At 41.1% G+C, this 23,713-nt stretch overlaps 2 protein-coding genes and 1 long non-coding RNA gene across 4 annotated transcripts; 1 reads left to right on the top strand and 2 right to left on the bottom strand.

The window, feature by feature from the left end:
- Positions 1-3,167: 3,167 nt before the first annotated feature.
- Llph (LLP homolog, long-term synaptic facilitation factor) lies at positions 3,168-5,974 on the bottom strand. 2 transcript variants are annotated; one of them, XM_021627274.2, is made up of 3 exons: positions 5,819-5,974; positions 4,649-4,866; positions 3,168-3,680 (listed from the first exon to the last, which is right to left on the bottom strand). In XM_021627274.2, exons 2-3 carry the CDS (start codon positions 4,857-4,859, stop codon positions 3,511-3,513), a joined length of 381 nt encoding a protein of 126 aa, XP_021482949.1. In that variant the 5' UTR covers positions 4,860-4,866; positions 5,819-5,974; the 3' UTR covers positions 3,168-3,510. The 2 variants fall into 2 exon arrangements, with proteins under 2 accessions (XP_021482949.1, XP_021482952.1); XM_021627277.2 differs by lacking the exon at positions 5,819-5,974 and adding an exon at positions 5,501-5,781.
- On the top strand, positions 5,882-12,570 carry LOC110540524 (uncharacterized). The gene is made up of 3 exons (XR_002475956.2): positions 5,882-5,958; positions 8,481-8,601; positions 11,975-12,570. It is a non-coding gene; the product is annotated as an uncharacterized LOC110540524 (long non-coding RNA).
- Positions 8,998-23,512, bottom strand: Tmbim4 (transmembrane BAX inhibitor motif containing 4). The gene is made up of 7 exons (XM_021627264.2): positions 23,321-23,512; positions 18,288-18,396; positions 16,608-16,713; positions 12,778-12,811; positions 10,807-10,924; positions 10,015-10,060; positions 8,998-9,280 (listed from the first exon to the last, which is right to left on the bottom strand). Exons 1-7 carry the CDS (start codon positions 23,415-23,417, stop codon positions 9,074-9,076), a joined length of 717 nt encoding a protein of 238 aa, XP_021482939.1. The 5' UTR covers positions 23,418-23,512; the 3' UTR covers positions 8,998-9,073.
- Positions 23,513-23,713: the final 201 nt, after the last annotated feature.

The following is a 23,713-nucleotide window of genomic DNA, read 5'->3' as shown; positions in this document are numbered from 1 at the left end:
TTTCAAGTAGTTGAATCAAATCATTTATAGATAATTCTCTTCTCTGACTCCTAAAATTCATATCCCAGATACATGGATATAAATTCTGAAAGCATTCAGTTCCTTTACAGTATATATATATATATATATATATATATATATATATATATATATCACTGTGTACTTTAAGCAACATGTGTGCTAGTGGAGAAAAATGTGTAACTGCATTAATGTGACAGCAATCAAATACAATGTGGTCAAAGCCAACTTCCCAGGCATGGTGGTCTATGTCTAAAATTCCAGGACTCAGGAGGCTGAAACACTACTGCATTACTATATTACTGCAAGTTTGAGACGAGCTGGATCTAAGAATGCAGGACTAGCCAGGGCTACATAACAAGACCCTGTCTCAAAAACAAACCAAGAAACAAAAATCCTACTGGGTTCTACCTGAGTGCTTCAGCTGTCAGTCACACGGCTGTCTGGTCACCAATAACCTTGGCCTACACCCGTGGTTGGACCAGTTGGCACATTTCTAATGAAGTGTTACTTAAAGAAATACAGTCTGGTTTCCACTCCAGAGGTTTGAGAAAGGTTCTATAAATCATTCCGTTACTAAAGTGTGTTCTTTACCTGACACTGGGCCTGCTTCAACCCAGTCTCATTACAGATTAAACCAAGATCTACTCTAAGATCACCTTTTTTTTTTCTCTGAGAAATTTGGTGGGTTCTTGAAAGGCAGAATCACTGGAAGAATGCGTGCTTTGGAACAGCTGTCCTGGTTTGAGTTACGTGAGTCATGTGCCTCAGTTTCCTCAAGTACAGATAACATTTACAGCGTAATCATAGGTTTCTGGATCAAGTAGATGAATTGATAATTTTAAATTTATATTTTCATTAGCCCATGTGTATTTAATCTCTTTAAGGGAAAAAAAATATAGTTCCATTCTGTTTCTAATGTGTCCTAGTGTAAGTCCAAGTGATTTTCCTGCTTGGCTTGAGCTCCCCCTGGTGGTTTAACAGCAATTCTTTGGAAAGCATTAAAAACAAACTTGGAGAAATTATTTGCACAAAAGATTAAAGGATTACAATGTATTAGCATTTGAAAGAAAATCGACAAAGAGCTTATCACACTCTTGAACTGGTTTCGGAATTCCATTCTAGATTTCCTGCCAGCTGCGCAGGGCAGGTACTCAGGGTACTGGTCAACTGGGGTGGAGGGGAGGAGCTTGTATGTGGAGGTCAGAGGTCGCATTTTCCCCAGCTCTTTCACATCACTTCTATTAAAGAGAGGTCTCACACTGAACTTGAGCTCATTCATTTGCATAGACTCACTGGTCAGCAGGTCACGTTCCTTCTGCTCAGTAATGACCTTGGCCAATACCGTGGACCCCTCTAGCCTCCCTAGTATGGGGGTGGGGTGGGGTACATGCACATGCTATTATGTGGATGCTGGGAAGCCAAGCTTGGGTCCTCAGGCTTGCATGGTGAGTATTTACCAATGGAGCTATCTCCCACTCTCTAATCTTTAAAACTGGAGTGACCAAATGTCACAAGAAACTTTAAGTGATCATGAAGAGGCAGGCCCTTGGGTCTGAGCACAAAGCTTTTATTATTGGCCTCAAATTGAGGCTGTGAGCTACAGGAAAAATATGTATAGATCCCTGGAAGCAATCTCTTCAACTTCAGCAACCCGACAATGTTGCTGAACCAAATGAAAACTAAGGGCATAGTATTAACATAAGACAATGGCCCTGGTTTCTGCAGCATTTTACTGTATGCACACCTCTTTCCCCTCAGCTACTGGCAACTACAACAAAAGGATCAGAGAGCTGGGTTGAGCTGAGTGCAGTGGCCTGTGATCCCAGCAATCAGGGAGGCAGAGGCAGGCTGTTCTACCAAGGAAGCTTGAATATTACCTGCTTCCAAGTCCTTTTCTTCTCACCTTCAAACCCACTCACTGCCTTGTACACACTGGAGATTAGTATTCTACTACTGAGCTCCATGCCCAGCCTTTTCTTGCTGCCTTCAGAAAAATGTATTTCATTTTTAAATTATTCACTAACTTTCCAATACACCATTGAGTAAATTGAGGAGAGACTATTATACTAACTTTAAACTTCTGGCATTGTTTTATAGTTACTTCAATCGCATTTGGTCACACCCATGCCTGGCAGTGTACTTGGCACTTTATGGTCTCAGGGTCAAGTAACCTTACTCTTTGTTTTCCTGTTTTGTTTTGTTTTTTTTTCCTGTAAAGTTAATTTTATCAGACTAGATACAGTTCTCAGCATTCCTAATATTTGCAAAGTCCCTGGTTTTATTTAGCACATAAGCTGGTGAGTGTAACTAGAATGAAATTTCAGATGGAATGCTAAATTTAAATGTAAATAATTGAAATTAACAAAGTATACAGAGACAGACTCAATGGAAACTCATCTCATTGGTATGCAGAGTCAGCGTAGAGTAGTTGTGCCAATGCCACATCTCTTCATAAAACAACTGTTAGCTAATACCCACCAATGTTCACATGGGGCATTTCCCAAATGGATATACACATATATGCTTCAACTAAACATCCAAAGAAATTGATTCTGAATAACTTACTCTGGGAAATGCTACACTTTATTATTTTTAAGCTATACAGTATTAAAAAGCACACTAATCTTGCCAGGCACACGGTGGAGCACGCCTGTAATCCCAGTACTCAGGGAAGCAGAGGCAGGCGGATCTCTGTGAGTTGGAGGACAGCCAGGGCTATAAAGGAAACCCTATCTCAAAAAACAAAAACAAAACAAAAAGCACACTAGTCAACCTAAGACTTCTCAGTATCTGGAAATCTTAAAGATACATAGAAGAAAATGTCAAACTCCAAGATCTGCCCACTGAATATTTTATTGTGAATTATAAAAAATTCAAATATTTACTACTATAAGGTCCACTATGCCCTTTTATTAAGGACTTCTTTTTTTAGTTATTAGTGTCAGGGGGAGCTTGTGCACATGAATGCAGGTGCCAGTGAAGGCCTGGAGAGGGAGGGTACATGCCCAGGATCTGGTTTTGAGCCAACAAGAAACAGAAGTTAAGTTCTCAGTAAGAGCAGTATGTGACCTTAACTGCTGAGCCATTTCTTCAGCCCCTTGATACCCTGTTTTTAAATATGACAATATAATAGCTTTCTGTCCAAATTCCATCTGCATAAGCATGTTTAATTCGAGGAACTGAGTATAACTGCCACTGAAAGATCAAATAATGACAGCTACATTAATGCTCACAAGATTGAAATGTCTGATAGTACTCAAATATCAGGCAGTATCCAATTACAACTTCAACATAACTTTCATTCATTACAAAATACATTTTATTTAAGCTCCCAACACAAATGAGTTATTTTGGTTTTGAATTAAACAATTAAGTCCGAACTAAAATATGAAAACAAATAGCTTTTATGTAGTGAGAGCGGAAATCTGTGAAAACATTCCGAACAAATGAATATTCTGTCCCATGTAATACTCCTCAGTTTTTAAGGGTCTACCAGGCCAGGCCCTTCGCTGCCTTCGCTCTGCTTTTCCCCCGCTTCTTTTCTCTCTTTGCCTTCAGCCTTTTTCTCTGCCTCTGGTTCATCCACACTGGGTACTGGCCATGCTGGTCTAGAAGAGTCTTTTTGTTTCTCTTAATTTCAATCTCCATTTTTGTGTCATCTAAATTAAAAACAATAATAAAATGAAAAGCTATGAATACTCACACATGAAAAACAACCTTGTGAAAGCATACAAATGAAGCTGGAACATGAGAACTACAGGTAGTCTGAAATTAAAACAAGGAAACGTTTTTAAAAAGAGATTTATTTATTATTTATACAACATTATGCCTGCACACTAGATCTCACTATAGATGGTTGTGAGCCACCATGTGGTTGCTGGGAATTGAACTCAGGACCTCTTGGAAGAACAGCGAGTGTTCTTAATCTCTGAGCCATCTCTCTAGCTTCCGAACACGATTTTTTATAGCATCCCCTGACTCCTTAAAGCAAAGTGAAGCCTAATCAACACACTGTTAGTTTCTGGGGCATTCAGGCTGCTTTATAATTGCTGAAGATCCATTCTAAATAAACCACACATGCTTATTCACAAACACTGACTTTAAAACAGTTTAGAACAGGATCTCTAATAGAAACATAAGCTTTCAAAGAATAAAGATGTAAACGTAACAGGTTATGATAGGTAGATAAAGTGAGGACTAACTGCTCCAAGGTATGGATGAAGAGAAAGTTTTTACTGTAGTTATGAGGGAGAGTTTAGCCAGACACCTGGAAGAGTCCAGAGCAGGGGGAGAAAGTAGCAGACTAGACTAAACATGGCCAGGCCATGAAAGAAGGGGAAGAGAGGGAGACTTTGAGAGAAGAGCAAAAGAGAGCCAACAGCCAGGAGAACCAAGAGAGAGAAAACATTGCCAAAATGTGTTATACAGGAATGAGAAATGGAAGCCCATAAAGTGGAGAAAAGCTAAGAGGATTCAGGATGATACTGTGCACTTTAGTGTCTAACAAGCACCAGTTAGCCAGCCATCTGTCCTCAATTTCTTTTGGACCTGACATTAGGGACAAGTAGAGATGGATAGAAAACAAGTTAAATTTTTTAAATTATGCAAATAAAGCACGTATGCTCACCTTTTTCTTCATCCGCCTTTTCTTCACACTGCATTTTCTCCTGGCAATGTTTGGGTACAACCACAGTTGCTATTTCTTCAACATCTTTCATTAAGGCATCACTGTCAACTTTGAGAATACTTTTAAGTCTGTTGAGCTCCCTTGGGGCATTCTTTTTTCTCTTTTCAGCACGCATCTTCCTTTTCCACTTACTCCGTAAGCTTTTGGCCATGCTTTACCTGGCAGTTAACAAAAACACAAAGAGAAGAAAGTTTACTATTTACACTCTTGAATATCATGGAAGTGGCTGAGCGGCTATCTCTTTAGAACTGGAACAAATGGAAAATAATCTATGATGCCTTTATGCTAAGTACAAGAATCTCGGGCCTCTTTATGTCTGTGAGAAATTATAAATCAAGCCATTCTCAAAGCTTAGTAGATACAGAAAGCTAACAGAACTGCCTAGTCACCTGACCTCCTGCTTTTGTCCCATCTCACAGTCCTAAGTCCTTGCCAAAGAGTTTAGTTTAATCTTTTCAAAGCTTAGGGCACTGGTCTCTCTGTCTTTTAAAGAATTCTTTACTGACTTCTCCCCTCGGGTATTCTGGCATCAACGTTCATCCTGCTACTCCCGGGCCCCCTCCAACTCTCATCTCACTCTCCAGGGCCCCACACAAGCTCCAGCTACGCCTGCATAAAGCCCACACAACGCCACTTTAGTATCTTCACTTTCACTGTACCTGTCTGCAAAATTGCTCCCCTCAGGGCTTGCTCTTTTCCTCAAACTCCTGTGTCCGCTCCTCTGTTTCAACCCAAAGCTAACGTCACCCGCAAGCCTCAGGGTTAAGTAGGTCTTAACTAGCCACTATATACCTCGGGGCCAATGCTCTGCACACAGTACAGGTTAGGCGAACCGTAGGGTGGCAAGGTGAGTCGACCCTGAACGCCAGCAACTCCAGTTGTCTAAAGCGACCCAAACTCTGCGTGGAGGGTTACCGTGACCCGCTGAGTGCAAGTCGGCCCGAGCTCCGCTAGCCACAGCACCTGGGGAGCCTGGCGCCGCCACGAACATCCAGGGCCTCGCCCTCCCGGCTCCGCACAGCCAGGCCGCGGCCAGGGTTCGCCACGGAGCAAGGATCCGAAGCCAGTCCCCCACGCTACAGAAGTGAGCCCAAAGCCCACGGAACTCACCTGAGAAACACAAGCACACGCCTCGCGCAGGACGCCAACCGGAAGCCCAGTACTTCCGGCTTCCGGCCACGCCAGGCGCACGGCACGCCGGGAATGCTGAAAGGATTGGTCTTCCGAAGTGGGCCTGGGAGTCGATCTCGGTGAGCCTGAGGGTTTGCTGGTACCTTACGGTTGGAAAAACAGAGCAGAAGGGATTTCCGGTCGGCAGTGATAGATTCTAAATCAAGCCATTCTCAAAGCCTCAGACAGGTCAAGCCCGGCCGGGGACCCTGCCTGAGACAAGCCTCACTGATACAGAATACCCGATTGCTCAGCTCCGATCATCCTAGAGCAGTTGCTGTAGGTTTTTTGTTTGTTTGTTTGTTTGCAGCCTAGAAATTTTCCCTTTTCCGCTGAGGATCCCAGGATGTACGTGGATGTGAGAATATATCAAATTGTACGATTTAAATATGTCAAATCTACTGCATGCCAATTATAGTTCAAAGCTGTCGCCCAAAGCAGAAAATAATCTTTACTGTCCTGAAGAGCAATGTTGATCTGTCCAAACCGTTACATATCTGAAACAAAGCTGAGACTAGGGTGACTGAGGTTACAAAAGTGTTTGGTTTGGCATGTGCTTCTAATCGCACAGGTTATGGGGATACACCGGTCTCTTTAACATTCGTGAAAGATATGGGCGAATGGTGTCTTAGGGCCTAGTACCTCATTCATTGATCCTCAGTAGGTGATTAATTTTTGTTTATTGAGTGTTTTGTCTGTAATGAGTATGTATATGCACCACATGTGTGCCTGGAGCCAGAGGAGGCCAGAAGAGGACATCTCGCCCCTTAGAACTGAAATTACAGTTGGTTGTGAGCCACCGTGTGAGTGCTGGGAACTAAACTCAGGCCTGCTGCAGGAGCAGCAGCTGCTCTTAACCCCTGAGCCACGCCTCCAGCTCCCAGGAGTTATCTTTAATGATGGCTTAAGGAATTCCTGTTTGGTTGCTAGGAGAGTTGTCTCCTTGAAGAAAACATGCATAGTACAGCGAGTTTTGAGATTTTTACCTGAGACAAACCACACGACATTAAAAACAATAGGAATAAAGTGCATACTGGTTACTAAAAGGCCTCCTTACAGATGCTCTAAAGTGACAGCTTCCTGTGCCATGTACCAACAGGCTGTGACTCTGAAACGGAAACTTGGAAAAAGAAAATAATATTACATTATTAAGATACATTCCAAAATTCAGCATAACAAAGCTCTTTTGAAAGCTGAATTGGGGACTAAATAATTGAAAGCAAGTAGTCCTAGGGGATCAGATATCATGCTTTTGTTGCTTTGTTTTCTAATATCTTTAAATCCCCTCCTTCATGCAAGCGTTCAAGCATGAACTCTAGCAAGGGCACTTTCAGAAGCGTGGAAGAATGGGGCTCAAGAGAGGCCAGAAGCAAGAGGATTTGACTTTCATCCCTAGAACCCACATTTTTTTTTTAAAGCTCACCACCAGAGAGACAGGCTCTAGGATCGCTTGGCCTCCACAGCAAGCCTATTAGCCAAATCCCAGCCCTGAGTGACCCTGTCTAAAGAAAGGTGGTGAAACCACACACATATACAGGCATACGCTCACATGTACAGAAAACCAAAATAGCTGGAGGGAGCTCCAAGAACACATGCAGTTAGTAATGCTCAGTACTTGACAGGAATCAACTGATTTCTCATCTGAAAGACCTAAGACACAACTGGTACTTGGCAGAGTGGGGCTCCCACAGCCGGGCCTTTCCATGCGTTCCTGAGTCCCAGCAAACAGCAAAAACTCTGCAGTTCGATGGTGATAGTGACTTCCGGCTCCCTTGATGGTTGAGACACTAGGACTATACACTACAGAGATGGAAGGCAAAGGCCTGCTGACACCGGTCCACAGAAACTAGGTCAAATGGACCAAAACCAGGTCTTGAGTTCCACAGAAAACTGAGGGCACATAACATGGCCCACTGCACCTCTTTCTAAAATTTTTATTTTAAATTTTATTTTACTTATAATTTATTCACTTCGTGTCCCTGCTACAGCCCACTCCCTCCTCTCTTCCCCAGTCCAATTCACCCTCCCTGTTCTTCCCTTATGCCTCTCCCCTAGTCCACTGATATGAGGACCTTCTCCCCTTCTATCTAACACTAGCTTATCAGGTCTCATCAAGGCTGGCTTGTCTTCCCCTGTGACCTGGCAAGGCTGCATGCACTTCCTAGGGGAAAGTGATCGAAAGGCCAGGCACTTCCACTGCACCTCTTTGACCAAAAGCAATCCAAAGCTCTCAGGCCTTTCTGTTTTCCTCCTTTCCTCCTACTTCTGGCCTCTGCATTATAAACTGACAATTTCTCTAAGTCCTACTAGTTCTGCTTTCTTGGCTATTAACTGAGCACATGTGTTCACCTGTATGTGATATAAAAAAATTAAGTTGTACATGTTCCTATATTTACTGATTCTTTTGTGGGTATATTTCCTGCCTGGCAAGCTCTCCTTGCTTGGCATAGAAGGATACACAGAGTGATACGAATACTAGTACAACGCTAAAAAAATATATGTGTGTGTGTGTGTATACTATATAAAATTTGTTGCCATTACCTATAAAAACCATTCGTCAAATTTAGTTTACACCAGTGATTTTTTTCCATTTCTAAACTAGGCATTTTAAGAAGTGACCAGTGTGCTGAAGAAATGGCTCAATGACAGAAGAGTACTTGCTACTATTTTAAGGAACTCCAGCACAGTTTTTACATTAGAAATGCTGGTAACTCCAGCTCCAGGTAATACAATTCACCCTCTGGCCTCTGCAGACACAAAGTATGATACACATACATGCATTCAAAACATTTACAAAAAATAAAAACTAGATATATTCATTATATTATTGTGAATTACAGATGAACATCTCATTATGTGTAATTTAGGAATGAAAAATGAATAAATAAGCCAGGAGGTGCTACATGCCTGTATTCCAAGAACAGAGAAAGCTGACATAGTAAGATCATGAGGTAGAAGTCATGTTGGACTACATAGTGAGACCCTGCTGCAATTTACAAAAAAAAAAGTATAAAATAATTTTAATATCTCCAGCCTGAGATTTTAAGTCAAGGATTTGGAAATGAGATAACAGAAAGAATAGTAATACTCTAAAGTATAGAAGAATACAGAATACCAACAAAGATCATAAATGCTTTTAATATCTAAGAATAATTCAAACTTTTTACATAATAAAATTCTCTGGACACTGTTCAATTACTTTTTATTAACTGCTTCCAGAAACCTTAACAGGTGCAGGAACAGATTGACGATATCCAGGTAGAGACTGATGGCAGCTAACACATACTCTTCTGGCGAGAGTTTGTGCATCAGAGAGTGTGTATCATAGATGATGAAGCCGCAGAAAAGAAGGGCGCCTAGAGACGCCAAGACCAGGTCCACTGTTTCGCTATAAAAAAACACCTACAAGCAAGGGATTAAAGAAGTAAATTCATATCCAGGACTCACTTTAGACCTACTTCAATTACTTTTAATAATGATCGACTGCTGGCGGCATTTGTGACAATGCACCCAACCCTGATGCATGAATGCACGAAGGCAGAAGGAAGGTGGATCTAAGCTCATGTTTGACAGAAGTATGAATGTTTGGTAAGCAGTTATCTGTGAATTAAGTTAGCTACTTACTTTGAATAGTAGCATTTTAAACATGAACTGCTTTAAAGTGTTACTTTTCGAGAAGTAAACATTTTATAGCATTTACTTATTTAATGGAGCCGAGGACTACGCACACCACAGCAAGCATGGGTGACTGTGGTGGTCAGAGGACAACTTGCCAAGGTTGGTTCTTCCTTACAGTGTATGGGTCTCAGGGATTGAATTCAGGCCATCGGGCTTAGAGGCAAGGACCTTTATTCTCAGCAGCCCTGTGTTTTTCAGAATTACATGTGGCAATCAGAGGTGGTCAACTGTGAGTAAGGCTTTTTTGTGTGCAATTTCACTTCTTTGTGTATTCATCTTCTCAATCAGTATTACTGACTAACATAAGCCATGGTTTTTACTGAAGTATAATTCTATATATAAATACTCTAGATAATTACAACTAAGTGTTTTCTATAAATAATTCTCAAGGAATTTTAGTTTATTTATGTTGACACAGGCAGAATTATATTCAAGTCAACCGTTCTAAAACAGCTCACCTTCAAGAATCCTGCCAAGCAGAAAATCCACAAAACAGCAAACAACCTGGAAAAAAACAAAAATTTAACAGTTTACAATAGTGATCCTCACTACAGCACTTTTTTATGTATGTATGTATGTATGTATGTATTTATACTACAACACTTTTTAAAAGGTTTTAAAAATTTTTTTATGAGTAAGAGTGTTTTGTGTGCATGTATGTGTACCGTGTGCCTGCTTGATCCTTGATGAGGTTAGAAGAGGGTATCTGGTCTTGTAGCACTGGAATTATGACTGTGAGGCACCATGTCAGAGTTGGGAACAGAAACCAGGTCCTCTGCAAGAGTAGCAAGTGTTCTTACCAGTGAGCCATCTTCCCAGCCCCCAAAGCACTTTTTAAGCCCACTCGTTTTATGAAGAGATAACTCGATTTTTGCCAAAAAATAACTAAAATATGAAAATTCATAAATATTTTATTAGAGCAACAGAAATGAAACTAGAACAATGGTCTTGGTGACATTTATGCTGAAAGGTGACAACAAAGGCTGAAAGGTCAGTAAATCCTTCACTGATCCAAATGCTCAGAAGCCTCACCTCTCTGAAAAGCTAATCCTTTGGGGAAATGGAGGACAGCACAAGATTCACTTTCACTTTATGAAAGAAGAAAATGCTAACAGTCACACTCCATCTCTGTCAATTCACCAGGAGGGTAGAGCTTGGTCCCACTCAGAGTGACCTTATGAACCTCCATGTTAAACACACAGACACCAGAATGACAGCGTTTCATATATATCCCAAGACTTACTACTTACCCTGCTCCAAATTTGCTGAAATCTCTCTTTGACTGTAGAGTATAGGCTGTCAAGCCAAGAAAGACTGCAGTCGTCAGAATAAAAGCCTTCAGCACCGTGTACACGTCATAGAAAGTAACTGCAAAAATAAGACTGATTAAAGCATGCATAAACAGCCAATACAGTCTTGCTTAGATTAAAGGAAAAAACTTTCTTATATTTTAGCTTAAGATGTTTTTATTGCATGTATTAATTATACATACATAATTGGTTTCACTGTATATTTTCATACATGTTCATAATATATTTAATCATATTCACTCCACTATTCTAGTCTCCCGCCTATGCTCACCACCTTCTACTCACCAATAAAAACAACACCCAGCCTTGAGTATATTTGTAAGTGAAACCACAATATTAAATATTAAAAATTTCCAAACAGTTATTTGTACAAGTGTTTCATCTTATCACATAGTTAACCAAACTGTAACGACAGTCTGTAGACACCCAGGAATGGCTCCATTTGCTGTTTATCAGTGTCTTTGTAGCTGTCCCTGTGCTTGATTGAAGGTCTTGTGGCTATGAATCCCTGCACAGTAGCAGCAATGCTAGCAATCACCTAGACAGCTGAACTGGTTGAGCACCCCAAGCCAAGGCAACTGAACAAGAAAAACATGAAGGACGTCTGAGATGGCCTGCCATTTACCCACCCTACAAAGGACAGAAACCCATCACTGCCTGCTTTATGGCTGTGTCCATGTTGGAGCACATTATTGTGGAGTTTACCAAATTCCTGTTGCAACAGAGTAACAATCCTGACCAGTGACAGCTGCTGTTGTATAACTGTTACTGTCCTAACAGAATGTTAGATTAGGCTTTCAATGGGTAATCCTTGTAATGTATGTATATGCTTTGAACCCCAATCACTTATATAACTGAAAGTTTTGTCCAAAATTGATCATACTTGTTATTTCTGTTAATAAATAATTAAAACGTCTGCTTCTGGCATACAGGATTAGGGAGATGATAACAGAAAAATATAGTCAAATTTGCTTCTTGTCAATAATTTTGCCATTCTGATCACATAGACTAGAATATTGTAATCCATAAAGAAAATAATCTCAGATGACTTAATTTATGTATTTTTACTCTAGTTCTGTAATCACATTGCTTTTTAAACTCCTTCCAGCAATGGTGTGGCGGCACGGGTCTAGGGAAAGATGGCCATGACAACAGACAAATGAGCTAATGACACCCCCTGCCCATGCGGAAAAGCTTCCGTTCCAGTTCACTACGTCCTGGTGTCTATCTGTGTCCCAATTCTTCTAAAGAGTGGCAGATGGCCACAGAATGCAGACTCCACAGAACTGAAAGACGGGTAAAAGCCGCAATGACAGAATAGGAAGAGATAATGTGTTTCTCCAAAGGATGGACACCTACAAGAATGCAAACGGTTAATGCAGATCATTGTGACACCCACATGTACCTGTGGATACTCCAAATTTTCATTGTAACTCACTGAATTTTTTATTTGAGACATTATCAGGGGATATAAAGTAACTGTAACAGAAACTTGGCCAGGAAACACACATATGAAATTCAGAAATGGAAATGACCGTGTGTCCTGTGGTACCCTTTGGGGAAACGTGAAGGTGGAGCAGTCACAACCCAGTGGGGGCAGTTCTTGACGCTCGGTGACAGAAGAGCCCTTGGAAGTAGAGGACACCAACTACAGTATCTCATTTTTATCAACAGGAAATCATAAATAAAAACCTATTCTCCGTTCCTTCTGTTTCCCTTAAACTTTTCCATTTCCTCTCAGCTCAGCTGAACTGTGTAAAGTATAAATATTTGACTTTTGCTTATCAGCAGTCTTCACTTTATGTCATGGTTTTAACATAACATCCCATGATGGTAAACTTCAACCCTGGATGCACTGTTACCTAAAATATTTTTACCCACAGTAAAATGGTAACACGTAAAGGGTCTTACCAACAACTGCCACGGTCAAAGCTTCAGACAAGGTCTAAGAAAAGAAACCTTAATTAACTAGTGCGTGAGAAATGGACACTATGCCATGCACACACTCTCCTTTCTAGCAGTCCAGTATGGTCCCATGTGAATGGTCTCGTGTTAGCTTCAAAGGAGCCTGTCAAGAGGGCAGGACAGAATAATCCCATATAATGAAAATGAGGTCTCAATGCATTGTGAATATTTACATTCTCATTGTGGCTCTTTAAGCTTTATTCAAATGTTCATCTGTAATAGAAAGGTTACATAGAAGAATTAAAATAGAAAATTGTATTTCCTGTTGTTATGTGTAGATATGTGGCCTGCCAAGAACCCTCACCCTGAAGGAGACAGGAGACTGTAAATAGTGATACAGATGAGAACACCAGGTTATTTAGTAGAGTTAACATACATAGAAAATTATATTTTTTCATGCTGGATAATATAAATAAAATGATACTGCAAAATAAATTGTCTTAAAAAAACCTAAATACCTCACACAAATAAACATAAGAAGTACAAAAATATTTTGTTATATACTTTAATGAGGCAGCTTAAAACAGCCTCGCAATAAAAATCTCTATTTTTTCCCCCCAGCAACAGACTTTGTATCTGGACATCCGGCTGTTCAGCTGAACCAATACATCTGTAGCCTCCCTTGTGGCTATCTCACCATGTGACTGTATTCTAAGCCAAACAGCTGAGTGGGCACAGCCACAGGTCTGCACTTTAAGAACATATGGCTTGCCCTCCACCCCACTTTATTCACCTTATTTCAATGGGATGCTATTTGGGCAGAACAACATGCTGCCATCTTATACTGTGCAACACCTGAGGAGTGCCCGAACCACAGCAGGTGGCTGAGCTCTGGATAGCTCTTCTAGGCATTATTTTGTATTGTTTAAGTCATCTCACAAGTAGCTGGATCCTTACCAAAACAAAAGATTTGGAGCTATTAAGCCTTACATTCTAGTCTTTCTTTCTCCTTGATTATATCACCTACTTTGTCTTATATACTTACTCTAGTTAGATTTATCGACTATCTGATACACCACACCACAAAGGCAAAGCCAGACCTAACAGCAATGGCTGCATAACAATATAGGTAAGGAAGCAGTCATTGTACTCCATCCTACCTAGAACCAACAGTCCTCAGAAGCAGAGTGAAAACAGTACTGGAAATGCACAGAGATGTGGAGGCAGTGAGACCGGGGAACCGTGTCTTAATGTTGGTTGTTCCGGGGAAGCAATAGCAATGGGTCATAGAAATGGACTTCATTGCTGATGTGTGTGTCCTGACAAGAACCCTCACCCTGCATTACAGGGCCTGAAGGAGGCCAGACACTGTACATGGTGCCATAGAAGAGAAGAACGCAATGTCACATTGAAACCACCGCATCACTCCGAAATAGGACACACACGTGCACGCACACCCTGACAGAGCTGGCTAAATTCCCTTCCTTTCTTACTCTGCTGCAGAACAAAAGAAAAACCAACAATGAAAAAACAGTGCCCAAAAGTTCCCCGAGCAATGAAGGGAAGGAAATGAGTTTATGAACTTCCTTATTTGCTAAGCCACTTTAGCTAAGCACACGATGAATAGATCACACGACAATAAGTGGCATCTTGCTCATGAAACCTTTGGCTGATGTTTTTCTAGGGTGAGCTCTCTTTGCTGGGCAAAAGGGTGTCTATCCTGTGCTATAAAGAAATTAGTCGTTCTGGAAGGAATTTACAATAGATTTGAAGGTCTTTTTTTTAAGATTTATTTTTATCTTATGTGTGTTTGCCTATATGTATCCTATATGCAATTATGTCTGTGTATGCTCCATGTACATGTGAGACCAGAAGAAGACGTCAAATCCCCTACAACTGAACTAGAATTTAAAATGTAAGCCACCAAGTGGGTGCTGGGGGCTAGGCCTTGACCCTGGCTGGATCTCTTAACCACTGAGCCATTACTCCAGAATTGTTTATTTGTTTTTAAATAAATTATTATATTATTATATGTGTACATGATACGTGAATGTGAAGGGTGTTCATGACATGGTATGCTGGCGGAAGCCAGAGGATAGCTTTGTGGAGCTGGGTCACTCCTTTTACATAGGTTCTAGGGGTTGAACTCAGGTCATCAGACTTGTACAGTAACCATCTTTACTGAGTCATCTTGCTGGCCCATGGCCTTGGATTTTGTTTGTTTGCCTTCTCCCTGTCTCCTGTTGCAGAGAAGGCAGAAACTGGAATCTGACCTAAGGACTGGACACTACACATTAGTTAATCTCACTGCATCAGTCAGGTACTTTCTAACAGGATCTGAAGAGACTGAAGCAATTGCAGTGGGAGGTACAACAAATGAAAAATGCACTATGTAGGCCAATGGCAGGCCATCAAAGTAACGGGGAAGAGTGGGCAAGGACAGGGGACGGGGCAATGAGAACACAGACCACCACTCAGCTCTCTCACAGTGACACCTTGAAAACCTACCTCCAGTTCTTAAGAACTGGGAGATGGGAGCTGCTGTGTTTCTAAGCTCTTACACCCTGAAAATAAATTCCCTGTTTGGGGCAGCATGGGTTGAGGCTAATATGCTTACACAGATTAAGATTTAAATGAACAAACTCACCAATAGTTTTCAAAGTCATGAGTATCATTTAATATGAACTCATTTTCAGAATGAGTTCCTCATCTGAAGCACTTTACTCACATCAGTGGCCTCTTCACTCTTATTGGACAACACATACTATGTTTGGAATGTCTTGAAGAAAAACTGTCAGGCCAGAATCCAAAGTCACAAGAAGGGATAAAATAATGTAAAAATACCCAGAGCTTTACCAACTTTACTCAAATTAAGATCGAGTTTTTATAGGTGTCAACTGGGATTTTAATTTTTACAACTGTCTCCAAAAATAAACAGAACTTAATGTTAGATCTCCTACCTATAAATTTATAACAAGTTAAAAAAAAAAGGCCTATCATTTGAGCAAAATGGCCCTTTAAGAGAACTGGATGAAGACATGAGAATAACACAGAAGAATTAATCATGAGCTCATATTCTCTAAGTTAAAGCCACAAAAATGCCCTAGATTCCAGAAAATTAAGAGGCAGAAAGGGTTACATGGATGACATACCTTACAATTTTCATTTTATGTGTGAGAAAAATTAGGCAGAAAAAGGCTAACAGCCTTGCTAAATGTCACATAAGCAGAGGGCTGAGAAGCCATGTCATCGGATTCCAATCTGATGTGTTTGCCACTAAATCCTAGTTACAGAAGAAGCACGAAAGCAGACAGTGGCTACACGTTCTAAAAGAGTATGTATGTATAAGTAATTCCCTAATATACTCTAGTTAAATGTTCAGGCTGCTGCGTAGATGGCTCAGTGTAAATTGCCTGCTGTATAAGGGTGAGGATCAGAGCTCTGATCCCTGGCACCCAGTGAAAGGGCCTGGTAGCACATTTGTAGCCGGAGGCTAAGAGAGGTGGATTCCTGCAGCTCAGTCTGGCTGAAATGGCACATTCAAATTCACTGAGACCCTGTCTCACCAAAAAAGGTGGAGAATAAAAGAGGAAGACACCCACTGCCAATCTCCAACCGCCCCCACACTCATGTATACCCACTGCCAACCTCTGACCCTCCCCACATTCATGTACAGCCACTGCCAACCTCTGACCCCCACACATGCTCATACACACCCAAACACATGTGCACACAACTCAATTTTATTCTCCCATTGTTACCAATAAACACACGTACAATTAAGCATTGTTGAAACTCAGGCTAACTAGTGGCATAAACGATATCAAAGTACTCACGAAAGCAAAAAGCAGGTAAAGGTTCAGAGGATGTGTGTGTCTGTGCAAAGTCAATGCAAAAATCAAGCCCAGAGATCCGAGGGCAAACACCAAAATCAAAGCTGGGCTGAAAGACATTAAAAAGTATTTAAAGCTTAAAAAATAGCAGGGATAATGGTATACAATTTTATAAATTAAACTACGAGAAAAAAAATTAGACCATACCAATACCAAATAAAAAATGTATTTTCTAACTGGAAAAGTTGGGGGCTGAAGTAGGGAGGGCTACTGAAGAGGAAGTTTCTGGTTTCTTTAACACTCAATTGAGTCATGTGACTTTTTCTAGAAGCTGGCTTCTGAGAGGGTTTGTGACGTTTTGCTGAGCTCTCTCATGGGAGGGGCATCTCTTTGGTCAGCTGAGAACATCCATGGGTGGACTCAAGGAGAGGAGATATACAGAAACCCATGGACAGTGAGACATTGCTTTTTGGATCGACATCACTCGCTGATCTTTGTGCTTCGAAGAGAAAAACATTCCAGAGAACTTTTTGGGGCAGTCCCACTGAGTCTTGTGGCTTTCACTGACTTGTCTAGCACTGCTGAATCATGCTGATTCATGTTGCTGCTTGGTGTTGGCCTTTGGACTGGACTGTTGGTATCCGGACAACAAAGAGTAGACTCATCCCAAGGAACCACTTCTAAAAAGATCTACAACCCTCTTTACCTAATAACCTTCTTTCTTCCCTACCTCTAGTCAGTGGGTTGGAAAGGAGGGAAAGATCTTTAAGAACCCTAAATAAAGCAGGTTTGGTGAAAAATCTAAGCCTGTCTAAGGCTATAAAGTATGGGAAGGACAGTCTACCCATCTTTCCTTTGCTGATGTCCTTCACAGTGGGGCAATGTCTGTAATGAGCATAGTGTTTTGCTAACCAAAATACAATAAACAAAAGACATTAAATTAGAAAGGAATTTTACACAGGGCTACACTTTTAGGGTATTTTCCACAGGGCTATAATTTAAATAATTTCAGACTGTCCTTTGGTAGGAGGTGGGAGACAATCTACCTCTTAGAAAATAGTCATTCTCCATGTTTTTCTGTCAAATACAGAAACCATGTTATTTTTAGCCACTTAAATACTTAATGCTGAGAGGAAAATCTTTAATAAGTGATAGATCAATTGTAGCTCCTCTAGAAACTACTCAGTAAACATTTTCTATCATCGAAACAAGATTAACACAACCACACATTTTTCATGTAACTTTCATCTGCAAGCATAGTCTTAGGTTTGGGGGACAGGATGGATGGTAAAATTATACAGCAAAAACTATTTTTTCTTTTCTTTAAAAAATTTTTTATTTATTTTGTTTGTGTGCTGTAGGGGGAGGGGCAGTGTGCCTGCGTGCCAGTGCATATGTGTGGAAGTCAGTCGACAACATATAGGAGTCAGTTTCCTCTTTCTACCATTCCAGGCAGGGCCACCTCAGCAGCCTGCAGTACAAACTCGTAATTCTGTTCAAGGAGATAATGGTTTAAGCCTAGAAACTATACACTTGGATGAGGTAAAATAACATGTTGTGAAATAGTCTCCTTTGTCAAAAATGAATCAGGCTCACAGGAGTTGGATGATGAACTTCTATAATAAAAATACATTCATCAGATGAAATCTCTGGAAAGGATTCACGATTGTCTCTTTTTCTTACCTTTCCTGGACAAATGTCCGCACAGACTCAAAATGCAGGAACACAGCAGAGGTCACTGTAGTGAGGAGAACTTGCAGAGAAAGAATACTGTAGACTTTTCTGAGAAAGGCTAGAAGAGAGAGAAATAGGGTGTGTGACTACTTTCCAAAACATTTGTTCCTCTGTCAAGACCAAATTTCTTAGAAACAAAATAAAACAAACCAACACAAAACAAACAAACAAAAACAGCTTTTCTTGTTTGTTTGTTTGTTTGGTTGGTTAGTTGGTTGTTTGTTTTCGTGGGTAAGAGGGGCACATGGCATGGTCATGTAGAGGGCAGGGGAGAAGTTGCCAGCGTCAGCCCCCTCCCACCATGTGAGATCCCAGTATGAAACTCAAGTCACCAAGCTTCCCCACTATCACATCTACCAAATGAGCCACCATCTCACTGTCTGAAAAATCACGTTTTCACAGGCATTCTGTCTTTAACCTTACTCTAAATAATAAAACCTAGAACTAACCCCAGAGGGAGAAAAATTATTAAAATTTAAAAGGTCGCTCTAACCCTCCACAGGTCATAAACTTAAAATTAGTGCTTTATAGTAAATATTTTTATCATAATAAAAAAAATTATCAAATGCCTATTTGTACACTAAGCATTCAGAAAAGAAAAAAAAAACAGCACTTTTACAAAATGGTTCTACTTTGGATATGAAAAGCAGAAATAAAATATAGCTAGATAAAAAATTTGAAAAATCTTAATGTCCACACTAAAGGAAATGCTTCCTCAAGATGAACTCTCTTAAAAGGAATATAATGTTCTTTGCTTTGCCATTCCATAGCAAAAGGGTACCTTCCTATGCTGTTTGCTGAACAGTCAATAAGGGATAATGTCAATGAAATTTAAAATCCATTTAACTTTTATTTCTATTTGAAGGAGGAAAGGTAACCCTCAAGAGATGATGATTAAATAAATCACGGCAATATACACAATGTTTAAACAATTGTCTGATCCTTAAAGCATCCTTTATATTGTAGCAATTATGTCTGCTTTAAAAATAAGAGCTCTAGGGATCACAGTGGCAAAGAGGCTTGCCTCTACACACTACCAACCAGACTATGTTTAATTCTCAGACTCTTGAGTCAAGGCTCTTTCTAAAACACCATACTATTTTCAAGCATCACATTAAACAGGCACGTTTCCCACAGGGACATTTAGTGGGTTGTTCCAATCACTGAACAGCTCCTCAGAAATTCCCTCTCCTACATGTATGAGCTGACCCTACATGTAAAGCATAGGCTCCAAGGGAACCCCACTTTCTCTTGAAACTCCCCTAGGTTACTTCAGTTTTCAGATGGTTGGTTCCTCCCAAAGGCCACTCCAAACTTGGCGTTTGGTGCTTTAGAATTTAGTTAAGCTGCCATAAAAAAAAGTTTCAGGTGCCAGCCAAGTCAGTGCTTTAAGAAAAGCCACTGTGACCTGCAAAACTTCTGTTTATCTATCTTTGCATCTAATAAGATTAGCTGAAAGAAGTGAAATGTTTTAAGTTATACCTTAATGCCACTACCTTGCCTTACCAAGGTCTCTCCAGTCTCAGAACCACCTCCTCAGAAACTTAGTTTCCTGCAATGCCTGTCATCTCCTGTCCCTGCCCTACCCTGAAGTGATCCATTGTCTCACTTCATGGTTTCTGGGACCAGCAGGAACCTTTTAGTCTTATCGATTCCCAGTACTTGCTACATATACCAGCTCTCTTATTTCAAACATTTGTATAAAGAGCAGCATTGTTCTGACAGCAAAGTTAAAGATACAACAAAATGACAGAGCAACATGCCTGATGAAAATAGATAACATATTCCTGAACAAAAAAACTGGCAAAGCAGATTCAATGGCATATTAAATATATTACATGACTAAGTGGGATATATACTCCTGAGATTTTAGGACAGTTCAACACATGAACATCAATCAAATGTTACATACCACATTTACAGAATGGCAGGAAATGCAGTCATTATGAACTGACACAGAAAAATAACTGGACAAAACTATACAATGATTTATGACTTTAAAAAAGTTAACTAGGAACCAAAAGAAACTAACTCACCACGATAAAGGACATACATGAAAAGGCCCACAGTTTAATTCATACTCTAAGTGCTGACAACAGTGAAAATATTCTCTCTCCCCTAAAGGGGGTATCTATTTCAATTCCTCCACCCACCCTGCCAAGGCTCAGGAACATTAAAGAAGAGATGGAAAGAATGTAAGAGCTAGCAAGATGGGGAGGCGTGCTAGAAAACACTTTCTCCAAGACATGGCCCAGCTGCTGCACTCACGAACGCAAAAGTACCTGAACACAACCTGCAGGAGATAAAGCCAGGCAAGCTGGACATGGGTGGGGCTCATGAACCTAAGGACCTTTCAAGGGGGAGTGGAATTCTCTTGGAGCCTACCCTTTACGCATGAGGTGAGCTCACAGGGAGAGAAGAAATTTTTAATGAGCTATTCGGGGCAGGGAACACACCCAATGTCACCGTGGGAAACGACCTGTTTAAAGTGATGTTAGAACGTAGCACGGTGTTGCAGAAAGAACTTTGAGGTTAAGGGTCTGAAAACTCAGGAGCAAGGAGCAGTTGATGGCTGCTGGTGGGGAGTGGGAGCCATTTTCCTTCTTGCATGGCTGCTAGCGAGTTGCCCTTGCCCTGGTAGATGACCCCATTCTCATGCAAAAGTGGGTAGCAGAGTTGGACAGGATATATTGTATACATGTATGAAACTGTCAAAGAATAAACTAAAATACTGACTAAAAGTGAAACGCTGCAGTTCAAAAGCAACGATTCAAGTGGATTATCAGAGAACCTGCAGGCAATTGATGACTACTGGGAGAGTGCAGTGGTTTGAATAAGAACGGTCCCCATAGGTTCATATATTCAAATGCTTAGTCACCAGGGAATCACAGTATTTGAAAAGATTAGAAGGATTAGGAAGTGTGGCCTTGTTGGATGAAGTGTGTCACTGGGGGTAGGCTTTGATGTTTCAAAAGCCCATGATAGGACTGGAAATTGTCTCTCTCTTTGTCTGTGGTTCAGGATGTAGCTCTCGGCTATTGCTCCAGCTCCTGCCATGAAGGTAACGTTTCCTCTTTTAAGAGTTGCCATGGTCATGGTGTCTCTTCATAGCAATAGAACCCTGACTAAGACAGGGAGAGTCAGTTTTCTCAGGGACGGGCTACCCATGCTATATATCTGACTACCATGCAAACACAGGAAGCACTGACTGGACATGGTGGGTTATAAAAAAAAAAAAAAGGAGCACATGAAGTTGAAAGGGCAGAACAGTGAAGGGATAACTGAAGGGGTTGGAATTGGGGGCAGATTTGATCAAAATACATTTTACGCATGTATGAAATGTTCAGACAAAGTATTTTTAAAACAGGTAACATTAAGAGAGTAAAAGAACAAGTAACAGATTGGGAGAATATATTTGCAACAGATAAACCTGGTAAACAAAAAATAAAAATTTATTAAAAAGGCCCAAATTCAAAACATTGACACCACCAATTTCTGGCAAGGATGAAGAACTCATTCTTTGTTGCTAGGGACCCAGGGCCACAGTCCAGTGGTTTCTTACAGAACAAAATACATTCTTGTGTATGACCCAGCTATCACACACCTTGGTATTTAGCCAAATGGGTGGAAACTATGTACACACAAAAACCTGCACAGGGGAGTTTACAAAACAGCTTTATCCATAACTGCCCAAACATAGAAGCAGCCAGCCAAGAGAACGACCTTCAGCCGATAAAGAATGTAGGCTGGCATATTCAGAAAGCGAAAGATTCTTCAATGGCAAGAGCAAATGAGCTATGGAGTAGTGGAAGATAGGGGGTGGGGAATCTTAAATACACACTTCAATACCAAGTGAACAACGCAAATCAAAAGGGTGAAAGAAACCCAACATATAATCTCAACTACAAGGTATTCTAGTGTAGGCTCGAAGAGAAAGGAAGAATGATGGTCAGCCAGACATACGTTATGACACGGAAGCCCTCTGAAGACTTTGATAGAAACATGCCAGTCACAAAAATTAAACTGTGTGATTTCTTTTTACAAAGGTATTGCTAATAGTTTCTTAAAGACTGAAAGTAGATTGGTGGTCCCCAAGGGCAGAGGAGGTAAACAATGGGGAGTTAGTTACTTGACGGATACAGTTTCACTTTTGCTTTGAACAATGCGAAAGTTCTGAACAGGGAACGCAACAGTGTGACAAAACAATACTGCACTGTACCTCAAAAGTGGCTAGCGTGGCAAAGTTTCTGCCATGAGTACTTTGTTATAACATATTTTAAAGGCTGAGCTCACTTGTCAAAATAATTCCAATTCATTATAGGAATATCGTGCTAGGTAGGCGCCAAGATTCCTGATGGGTCAGAAACACCTTCAGATTTCCTTTTTTCCAGAACTGGTTTCAGCTGCCCAGGCAGGCTGAATCCGGGTGAGCTTCTGTAAAGAGCTGACCTGTGGTGGACAACGAATTCCGCTCCCTTACACAACACCGAACGGCTTAAATTCAAAATAATAACTGCATAATAACTTTGCGCGGCCATGACACTATGCACTGATCTGAGAAACTTCTAAATCATTACTCAAAAATATGCTAAGTTCTGGAGCCCAAAGGAGATAGAGAAATGACTGAGATGGTAAGTTCTCAGCTGCCAGAAGCTCTCGGCACAGGAAACAAATAAGTAAAGGCATAACCCAGTGGTTCTCAACCTTTCTAATGCTGTGACACTTTAGTACAGCTCCTTATGCTGTGGTGACCCCAACCATAAAATTTGTATTTTCCGTGTTATTTTCCATAACTTTAATCTTGCTACTGTTAGGAATCGTGATGTAGATATCTGATCCGGTGATCATCTCAGGCGACCCCGGAGGGGCTGCGACCCACAGATTGAGAACCGCTGTCGGGCACTCAGCAGGCATCTGCGTTTTGCCCCCCGTCCCTTGGTAACCTATGTCCATCCTGGTCCCCCTGGCCTCCCGGCACATACCCATACGGATGTGCACGCTGGCCGACGCCACGCAGCTGCCGTAGTTGAAGTCATCCTCGATGGAGGAGCGCGGGTAGCGGGGGTCCGAGTCGGCCATGTCGCCAGCAGCACCCGTACCCGCGCCGGCCGAGCAGAGAGCCTGTACTGACCGCAACCTCCTCCTTCCACTTCCGGGACCGCCGCCAGACAGAACTAGTCGAACTGTCCTCTCCGGAGTGAGCACCGAACCAGCCGATCGCGCCGTTGGAAAAATCCCTATTACGATAAGGAGGTTGCTTCCCGGTAGAAGGAGACGGATTGTTCCCCTCCCACGTCATCGGAAGGGAACATTTTCTAGGATTTTCCCCAAAAAGTTTCTCCAGGCCTCTTGAGAACCTCTCCCAGAACAAGTGC

Source organism: Meriones unguiculatus, chromosome 2 (assembly GCF_030254825.1).
Source record: "Meriones unguiculatus strain TT.TT164.6M chromosome 2, Bangor_MerUng_6.1, whole genome shotgun sequence".
NCBI classification, from domain to species: Eukaryota; Metazoa; Chordata; class Mammalia; order Rodentia; family Muridae; genus Meriones; species Meriones unguiculatus.
Note: the sequence above shows the minus strand (reverse complement) of the source record. Positions and strands in the feature narration are given on the sequence as shown.